At 48.0% G+C, this 10,550-nt stretch overlaps 1 protein-coding gene across 1 annotated transcript in view; it reads right to left on the reverse strand.

The window, feature by feature from the left end:
• abcc9 (ATP-binding cassette, sub-family C (CFTR/MRP), member 9) overlaps nt 1-6,728 on the reverse strand; it is a 39,149-nt gene extending 32,421 nt beyond the window's left edge. Inside the window, exons 1-11 of the mRNA XM_030113424.1 lie at nt 6,581-6,728; nt 4,447-4,588; nt 4,248-4,369; nt 3,998-4,164; nt 3,290-3,391; nt 2,126-2,266; nt 1,860-2,051; nt 785-949; nt 477-632; nt 263-397; nt 19-181 (exon numbers count right to left, since the gene is read on the reverse strand). Coding sequence (XP_029969284.1) covers nt 19-181; nt 263-397; nt 477-632; nt 785-949; nt 1,860-2,051; nt 2,126-2,266; nt 3,290-3,391; nt 3,998-4,164; nt 4,248-4,369; nt 4,447-4,588; nt 6,581-6,728 — 1,633 coding nt within the window. The remainder of the gene's footprint in view (nt 1-18; nt 182-262; nt 398-476; nt 633-784; nt 950-1,859; nt 2,052-2,125; nt 2,267-3,289; nt 3,392-3,997; nt 4,165-4,247; nt 4,370-4,446; nt 4,589-6,580) is intronic.
• Between the last annotated feature and the right edge of the window lie 3,822 nt (nt 6,729-10,550).

Consider the following 10,550-nt stretch of genomic DNA (forward strand, 5'->3'; position numbering starts at 1 on the left):
AAGGGGGCGGGGTCTTACTGGACATGGAGGTGAAGAAAGCGAACGTTCTCAGGCTGGTCAGCTCTTTGCCTCGGGTCTCCTCCACGCTGTCACAGAAGATGTTCTCCCAGGCGTACAGCTTCAGCAGCTTGATGCCCTTCAGGATCTCCGAGGTCTTCTTCAGCCGGTCCGTGGAGTGTTCCTGGAACAAAACGCAGCGGTCCGACCTCAGGGGACGCCGCCGAACCCTGGTTCCGGGTCCTGCGGCGTCCGGTCCACTCACCAGAGTGCTCTTCTGCGTGTCCGCCAGCTTGGTGGCGATGAGGTACTGAACCGGCGCCAGCAGGACGATGACGGACGCCCCCACCAGGGCGCTGGGACCCAGCAGGTAGTACAGCAGGATGACCCCCATCACGATCTGAGGACCACCACACACACGTCTGGTCACTGGACGCACGCACAAGCACGCATACACACATACATACACACACACACACCTGCACGGGCATGGCCCAAAGGTTAGGGCAGAGGAACAGGAACCACATCAGCTGGTTGGTTTCTATAGCAACCAGGTTGTTGATCTGCCCCAGAGTCATCTCCCCCATGGACATGTTGGACGTGGACAGGCGAAGGATCTTGTTGTAGATCATGGCCTGGAAGGAGAGAGAACATTAGAACGTGATGGAGGGATGGAGAGCGAGAGCGAGAGAGAGAGAGAGAGAGAGAGAGAGAGAGAGAGAGAGAGAGAGAGAGAGAGAGAGAGAGAGAGAGAGAGAGAGAGAGAACGTGATGGACAGGCAGTCACCAGCAGAGCTCCTCGCAGGTTGATGCCCGTCTCGATGGTGACGTAGTACGACGCCTGCAGGAACGTCCTCTGCAGAACCAGCGCCAGGAAGAGCAGCACGGCCAGGACCGAGCTGTTCTGCAGCAGCTCCGTGGTCGACATGAAGTACACGCCCATGACCGTTCCCTGAAGACACGGAACACACTCAAACCAACAGTCTGACCCGGAGAACACTCAGTGAACACGTGTGAAACCCTCAGCCTCACCTGCCCTCCTCAGAGGGACGAAAACAGCAGCTAATGCTAATGCTAACAGTAGCCTCAGCGAGCGTGTGAAAGAGGCAGCAGCTCTGCAGGTCACTGTGCCTTCAGCACTCATTTGAATTTCATGACTTAACGCTTTATTTTGGAGGCGGCGTTATCAGATTCAGGAATGTGCTGCACGTTACTCGGCTGCCGATCCTTCACATGCTGCGGTGGAGCCTGGCGTAGGCAGCAGCTCGGCTGACGCTCGGAGTGAGAGCTGAGTGGAGAATTTTCCACGTCGCTGAGAAATGCAGCTGCTCTGTTCTGTATCCGACACACCGAACGGCCGGGGGAGATTTGGTGGGGGAGGAAGAGCTGAAGTGTTATTTACTGCCATATCAAGTTTTTGATTCTAATTCAGAGACTTTGTCTTCTAAATCATGAAATCAAACTGAAGGTAGTGAAGTCCTGGAAGTGAACCCCCCCTCTGGTCTGAGGCTAACACCTGTACAGGTGAGCAGTCCAGCACAGGGCATCACTCCAGTCACCTTTAACACCTCCGACTGGGGAACCTCCCACTGTGAGACAAGATTGCAAATCACTACTCTACCGTGCCATGCAATTCATGTTAGCAATGTGGCTCACTGGCTAATTAACGAGGTAACTAACGAGATCCCTAACGAGGTCATTAACGAGCTCACCAATTAGCTGGCACTGGCACTGAGACAGAGATGGGTGAAAGCAGCATGTGACCAGTGTGGCGGCATGTCTCTTCACTCAAAATGTAAAAACTGAGGTTTAAATGACAAGAAGACGAAGGAGAAGCAGAAGAAGTAGAAACACAAGGACACCTTGTTCTTGTCCGCCTCTGAGATGTTGTTCGTCACGTTGAGGTACTTGACGATGCCGGAGATGCAGAGCGGCCCGGCGAAGCCCAGGAGGTCGGCCAGGTACCTGAAGGTGCTGCTTAGCAGGATGGGCCGGCCGAACGCCCGGTACATGGACCTCCAGATGGACGGCGCTCGCTCGGGGTCCTCGGCGGTCTGCGGAGAGCGAGACGGGGACAGAGTGACGCACCCAGGGAAACGGCGGCTGGGCTCACCCCCGTCAGTCTCACCCTCTGGTCTTCGTAGGCGTCTTTCAGTCGCAGGTAGTTGGTGAGCGCTCGCATGGCGATGGGCAGCTTCCCGATCTTCTTCAGCTCGATGGGCCGCTTGTGGGCGCCCATGATCAGAGGATTCATCCACCAGTACGTGGCCTGGAGAGGAGGTGAAGGCACTTCCTGTTAGCATTGCCATTAGCATTTCCTTACTTCCTCCTGTTCAGGAGTTCCAGGTCGACTCTGATCCAGACTTGGTCCAGGCTGCAGGACTTCTCCATCTGGACTTATTCTAAACACCATCTGTCTAGACGGTTTTAAGGTTCTGATGTTCTTTTCTCTCCTTTACCTGACCTGTTCCATCTTTACATCTACAGTCATGTTTTGTTGTAAAGTTAGAAAAAGCTTGAATTGGCTCTTGAAACAATCTTTTCAGAAAAATGTTCAAAGTGCTTCAGGAGAAAATGCGCTGAATTTTGAGTTCAGTGAAACTTTTCTGACTCGTCTTCGTAAAATGATGAGTTCAGGGAAGACAGACCTCTGCGACCTCTGTCTCTGCTCGGAATCCTGGGATAAAAAAACCACATGATTTAACTGAAAGGTCACATAGAAACAGTGAGCGGTGAGAAACCAACTCTTCATCTGCACCTAAAGCGTCACTGGATCTATACTCAAACCACCACTGGATCAACCACGACTGGAGCTACACCTAAACCATGGTGAAAACGCCAAGAAGTTCTCTTGGTTTGGTTCTAATCTGACCTGCCCCACACACACACACACACACACACACACACACACACACACACACGCTCAGTCTTGTATTTCTATCCTTGTGGGGACCGTCCATTGACTCCCATTCATGTCTAGCCCCTAACCCTGACCCTTACCCTAACCCTAACCCACACCACAACAAAGCCTAACCCTAAAGAAATGTTTTTGCACTTTTACTTTTTTCAGTAACAACAACATGGTCAAGAAAACACTGTTTCTCCTACTTAGGACCGGAAAAAGGTCCCCACAAGGCACGTCGTTCCACGTTTTGCTATCCTTGTGGGGACATTTGGCCCCGACAAGGATAGAAATACAAGAACGCTCACACACACACACACACACACACACACACACACACACACACACACACACACACACACACGATGAAGGTGTTTAGATGTTCTGAACCTTTGACAGCAGGTTGACAAACGGCTGCAGGAAGCGAACTCCTAAATCCTGCAGGTCTTCTGGAGGCTTCACCTTCTGAGGGTTGGCAAAGAAGACGTATTTCTGCAGAGGGAACACAAGCACAGCAAAGAACTGTGAAGAACCGCGAAGAACCGCGAAGACTCGTACAGCTCCAGTTTATGGTCATGTTTCCACCTGGCACTGAAATGTCCAAATCCACAAAGTCTCCTCCTCCCATCACTCTCAGGACTGAGTGCTGTGGGGGGGGGGGGGGGGGGGGGGGGGGGGGGGGGGGATCACCTGACACACATTTTAATAATTGGGCCTATGAGAGAGGACAGCTACAACCGCTATAAACTGGCTGTACAATCCAAAGAAAGGAGTATTCAGAAAATTCCTCCGAAATTCAGATAAAACAGGAGTAGTTAAATTTGGCCCAAAACACCTGAGAGAACAATGATCTAAACAAACAGTGACTCTGGATGGTGTTGCTTTAACCCCCAGTGACACTGTGAGGAACCTGGGAGTGAGCTTTGACGACTTATCCTTTAACCCCTACAATAAACCGGTCTGCAGGACCTCCTTCTTTCTCCTGCATAATATTTCTGAAATCAGGAGCATGAACCGGCGGCTGTCATCCAGATGTTAGCCCTGTGACAGTCGCTTATGATCCTGGTGTCAAATTACAGGTCAAAGGCAGCGGCTCACCCTGACCCGGATGACGTTGATCTCCACGGCCATCAGGAGTCCGTACAGGACGACCAGCAGCGCCGTGATGCAGAAGCGGAGGTGCTGCGGCCCCACGTAGAACGCCGTGTACTTCCACAGCTTGATGGACTTGGTGATGAACGCCAGCACCCAGTAGATGAACAGCACTGAGGCACAGGACCAAATGAGACTCAGATCTTCAGACGGAACCCGACGCGATGCGACGGCGGGTGGTGCCAGGCGCGCTCACCCAGCAGCAGCTTGGGGAAGTTGGACGTCTCGATGTTGTGGTAGTAAACCACCGAGGTCGTGGCCGCCACGAAGCCCATGAACGCTGGCATGAAGAGGTGGAGCTGATTGCTATCCATCACCCTGCAGGAAGAGAACATATTCCTCCATCAGAGCCTCGCTCTCCCGGGGTCGAAGTTCAAGCCGACGCGAGGCCTCACTTGCTGGAGACGATCCCCTCGGCGAACTCGCACACGTGGACGAAGAGCAGCAGGAAGGTGAGGATCCAGCGCATGTTGTGTCCGGGGAAGTGGAGCCACGTGTTGTGATGGATCTGAACCTTGGAGCTCTGACTGCCCCAACCTGACGGAGGCCAGAGGAGGGAGGAGGAGAGGACAGGAGCATCATTCTGTCTGTGAAGTGCCTTTATTTTGAAATGAACCAAGAGACTGAAAGCTCTTTAATCTGTACATTTAACACAGACGAGGGCCGTCAGTTAATCACATTAATTACAATACATTCATTGAAGGCTGTAAAAAGGCTTTTTTTTTTTTATCGTAACTAATTGAACTGAAATGAAACCGTTGATCCGTTGATCGGACCTGAGAGCAGGTTCAGGTTCACCAGCTGATCCGTCACACAGATAAAGACACGTCGCGTCATCTAAAGCATTGAGATCTTGGTGAACCACCTTCAGAGGATAAAGGTTAAAGGTTAAAGCTGTTTCACTCTGACCCGGGTCTGAACCACCCCAGGACACGAGAGAGCAGACAGACCAGAAGAAGTAGCAGCGTGGATGATGAGTCCTCTGAGGACTCGCCAAGGGCGCCGGGTCAGATCCATTCTCACAAACAGCTCCGAGAACCGAAACCCACGTGATCCGGTCCAGTGAGGACAGCAGGGAGACCTGGGCCTGCCAGGGACGGGTCCCGGACCCGGACCCAGACCAACCCTGGTTACACTCAACGTTACACTCAATTAACATATGCTCAGTGAGCCAAAGTTAATTTCGGTTACACTAGTTGGACACACAAAGACGTGACCTGCTGTTCTGAAATATGACCTGGGGGACGGGACCCTTCCAGAATTTCAACCGAACTGTTGTCAAACCTTGTAACTGGTAAATAATATTTTCACTGGAGTATGTGAAGCGGTGAAATAAACACCTTAAATGGTCATCTTTAACTACGCCATATTTGTTCAGACATTTTGTGGAAAGAGCCCTGTCACACACAAACAGGACGTCTTCCACTTCCTGTACAGTGTACCACCAGCAGTTCTTTAAAGCTAAAGAGACATTTTAAGAGATTACAGTATCTTCCTCCTCCAATGTCCAGATTATAGAGCATCTTCCTCCACTGACTGATGTAACTTTGACAAAACATTTCAATCTGTTCATTTCATCTCTGAAAACATCCGAATTCTCTTCGTTTTTATTTTAATTGTAGTATTTGTCACTTTTTCTACGCGTCTGTAATCTGTCGAACGAAATGTGGTCCAGTGTTTGACAATACAAGAGAAGATCACAGATTGACAGTAATCCTGGACGGATTAGTTTACAGTAAAAAAAGGTGAAGCTATAAGAGGCTTAAGCAGGAGACACTTCGAACATCTGTCAGAAAACAGCGACTCGGAGCGGCTCTTCGCCTGAGCCGCTGCTCCAAACGTCCCACAGCTGGAATGTTTACTGAGGCTTGTTTTATTAACACTGCAGATCAGCTTCAGGGGTCCCCTGATCTTCTGAAGCAGGGGTCCTAAACCACTGGGCCCTGCACCAGCACCAAGCAGTGGACGGGTACCGAGCCATCGACCAGCACCAAGTTGTTGACTGGTACTGAGCCATAGAATGGTGCCCAGAGGTGGAACAGTGCTGTGCCATGGACAGATGCTGAGCTGCAGACCCTTACAGAGTTGTAGACCGGACCGAGCGATGGATCAGTACTCAGTGGTGGACCAGTACCAAGCGATGGACTGGTACCAAGTCATAGACCAGTACTAAGCTGTAGACCAGTACTAAATTGTGGACCGGTACCAAGTCATGGATTGTTTGGTATCGGGCCACAGAGAGAAAATTCAAATTTTAATTTTCAAAGAATGCCTTCAAATTTCTGTGAGTCTTCTGCATTGTGTTTTATTTTGAAAAATGCCTCCCTTCCACCAGCTGTTACTTCCTGTGCTCCACTCAGTCAAGTCTTCCTTCATGCCTCGTTAAGGTGTTTTTACTCAGCGCCTGCTGTGCTAAAAGGTTTGGGGAACGCGGGTCTAAAGGTTCTCTGGATAAAAACGGTCAGAACCTTCAGCTTGATTTCTAAACCCATGAATTGATCCCCAGGGGTTTCCAGGCCATCTGCTTACCGATGAAGAGGATGGGGAAGGTGATGAAGAGCAGGAAAACATGAGGAACCAGGTTGAGAGCGTCCACAAAGCAGCCATTGTTGAGGACGCCCTGTTCCACACTGTAGGGAGTGAGGGTCTTGTTGTTTCCACAGAACGATAGGGCCATTCCCCCAGAACAAGGACCTGGAACCCAACGGACAGCAGAACAGCAGAGATCATAAAACCTCACGGGCCTGTACCGTCCTGTTCCATCCTGGACTGTCCTGTTCCATCCACCTTTCTGTTCCATCCTACACTGGATCCAGTCGGCCATCTTTGTTTAGGTCAACTGGTGCGTATTCAAAGTCGGTCTTCATCAGATGAATGTGTCTGATCGGTTATATTGGTTTGAAATCGTGAACCCATCCGGCTCATCCGGAATCCTTCTGGTTTCCTCAGTTTATGGATTTGTGGATTTACAGTTAATTTATTGCAGATCACACTTCATGAGCTCCACAAAAAAACAGATTTAATCACAAGATTAGAAATTAATTCTGCATGGAACATCATGAGAACCGTTTTATCTGAGGTTTAGTTTGCGTGAGCGAACTGGGAAACGGGAACTAAGAACTGGGAAATTTCCAAACTGTCTGGTTTCCTGCTTTCTCAGCTTCATGAACACTATTAAAAATGTTTTTATTGTCATACTTTACACACACACACACACACACACACACACACACACACATACACACATACACACACACACACACACACACAAACACACACACACACACACACCATTTCATCGCAGAAATTGGAACTATTCAGAGAAATATGTGGTTTTAAATGACAAACAGGTGGTTTCTATATGACGTTTCTGAACTTTAAAACTCCTCTCAGGCGCTCCAGTAAAAACCTCAACAATGACACAATATTGAGCAGAATAAACTGTCCTCGTTCATGACAAAAAGCTTCACGTTTGTAAGAAACAGACTCCAGAAATGAAACAAATGAATTTAAAGGTGACAAAAGGTTTGAAAATTCAGCTTCGACTCTCATCTAAAACCTGTTCTTGAAATCAAACGGTGAAATGAGACTTCAGGGAATCCAACAGTCAACATGAGGATCCGCATGAAGTGTGTCTTACCTCAGATTAAAGAAGGGAATCCTCACAGGCTGCGGTTCATCCCGGATCACTGGAACTTTAAAGAATAAAAGAGAAAAGTGGAAAATAAAGAAGAGTTAAAGTGAAAGGAGTTGATTATTTTTAGCCCCACAAGAGCCTCAGCTGCCCCACTCAGTACTGCCCCACTCACTTCTGCCCCTCTGACAGAGTCGGTCAAGGTGCCGTCCAGACCACAGCGCACTTCCTGTGCTCCCCTTCAAAATAAAACCATCATCTGAATCAATTAAAGAGAAGAAAGAGTCGAAAAGCTGATTTTTAATTCAGACACCTTTCAGTCGCATCGGATTCAAACTGGACCGGAACAGTTTCACACCAACCCATCGGTGGGTTGCCAGTTTGAAACCGCCACTGACACACTGAGACATCTTCTCAGATGGACAGAAGAAATCCAGGAACCCACAGACGGAGAGCAGTGCACAAGGCAACACGGTTCGATTCCCGGGTCAGTGTTCTGTTAATGGAACCCAGAACAGCCTCATTCAGCCTGCTCCAGTTAGAAACAGCTACATTCCCATCCTTTCAAGATGTCTTTCTGCCTTCAGATTTAATGAGCCCCAGTCTGAAGTGTTGGTGTGAAACCACCGGTTCCCAGTATTCCAGATGTCTTGCTGATAAATCACACCTGACTGGAATCAATCGGCTGCGATCGGGGTGTGTGGAAGCCTGGAAGCAGCTGAAAGGGAGCATTACAGCGTGAAGCCATCAGAAATAAAGCAGGATAAAGTGTCGCAAAAACCACTTTTAGGATAAAAAAGAGAGTATTATCTTTAATCTGCACTCCCATGAGCCCAAAAATAAAAATCACATTACTCCCCCACTCTTTGTGGTATTTATGAGCCGTATTAATGTGGACTCTTATTAAGAGAAACCATTTGGCTGATTTTCAAAAAGTGATGATATTCCCCAACTCGCCTTATTTTAAGTGTGTTTTCTTTTTTAAAGATATCAGTGCAAACAGATTGATCCGATAGATTTTTCTGGTGTGCAGCTGTCCTCTTATTGTGAAGGGTTGTCTTCCTCGCAGATGGCCTGACTTCAGTCGACTTGGAGCTGTTTTCCCTTCAGATCACATTTCCAAACTCGAACCAGTTTAGAGGTGAGGAGGAGGTTTATTATGGGCTTCATCAACAGCCAGCTGGCATATGGAGCGCAAACACTATTAACAAATCCTCCTCAAGCCCTTAAACCCTCTGGGTTTCTTTAGATTCACATGCAGGGAATAATATCAAATTGCCTCCAACCAGTGGAAATATGACATGAAATCACGATAAATCTGCTTAGCATTTCATTAAAATAAGGGCTTTTTTTTTTGTATGGATGGAATAAATCTTTAATCTGATGTCGACTGATGGATGCTGCAGAGAAAACCGTGGAAACGGTCACCAGGACCGTGATATGATGATGTGCATCGTCTGAAATGGTCTGAGCATCTACATCCACAGCAAAACATTCAAGCTGCGCACCTGCAAAGCTGCAAGGGCAGCGAGAAAATGCGTGATAGGCATATCTGGTGTCTTTGAGGCTCCTGCAGGGTCCCACAGTGCGAGCAAGGCGTCCCACGGAAGACCGCGCCAGACCCCGTTCAAAAATGAATCAAATGAAACTTTAGACACGTGTGAACAAATTAAAAAAGATGGGGTCACTAGTTTTGTCATGTGTCCAAACCAGTATTGTCTCATCTTTAATCCGGACGCTCTAAAATGGGTACATAATTGAATTTCTTAATTTATTTTAAATATCCCTCATGGACCGCTTCGCTCCATTTCCCATTGAGCGACCACAGAGGTGAGCAGGAATTTAGCTCATATCTGACAGAAATGTGCTCAATGGGTCGAGTTTAAACATGCCGAAATAAACATTTGTCGATTTAAGATCACTGATTTGGACTCATTTATTTTTACCCGTGACGTTTTGTCAGAAACGGAATGAATTTCAAAAAGTGCTGGAGCGTTGAACAGAGTCTGGTGCAGCCAAGGGGCTTTCTGGAGTGAACGTCAGGTCAGAGGAGGCTGAGAGAGGATGCTGAGGAAAACACAGAGGAGAAGAAATACCCCAACCGAGCCGAACCCGAGCCGAACCCGAGCCGAACCCGAGCCGAACCGGAGCCGAACCCGACCCGAACACTCACCCGAAGTCTGCGGACCGAAGCGACACTTCTGGATTTTAATCCCAATCCGTCGCGTTTTGCGATGACGAGTGAAGTTTAATCTGAAGGAGCAGCGACAGGAAATACCTTCGTGCTCGCTGAGTCGGCGCGCACGCGCTTCGGAGGCCAGAGGCGTCCCGGTCCAGGACGCGAGGAGAGGACGGGTGCTGCGTGGCTCACACCTGGTTTCATTTCACAAGCGATTTTTAACGCTTCTGAAATCAAATCGCTTTATACGTTTTGTGAAACCATCTGAGCTGCATTTTATTTTGAATGATTTATTTCTGGTCTCAGGACCAGAAGAAGAAGCAGGCTTAAAATGATACCTGATTGGTTCAGGAAAAGAAACAGGATAGAGATGAATGTTCAAAATATCCCAAAAATTACAAAGTAAAATCAGAGAAGAAAAAGATTCAGAAAATTATGGATAAAAAGATGAATGGATGGATGGATGAACTAGATGATCGATGGATGACTGACTGGTGGTAAAAACTGATTTAATAAAGTGACTCAATTAATGTTTGTATCTTTATACAGTTTCTATTGTTTCATCTTTGGATTTTTTCTTTCAGAAAGATTCTATTTTATTATTTTATTTTATTTTTATTTTCCAGTCATCACTTAATCAGGTTGTTTTGATCTCTGTACTCTGTAATGCTCATTTGAACAGAGTG

The sequence above is a fragment of the Salarias fasciatus genome, chromosome 17, assembly GCF_902148845.1.
Source record: "Salarias fasciatus chromosome 17, fSalaFa1.1, whole genome shotgun sequence".
In the NCBI taxonomy this organism is placed as follows: Eukaryota; Metazoa; Chordata; class Actinopteri; order Blenniiformes; family Blenniidae; genus Salarias; species Salarias fasciatus.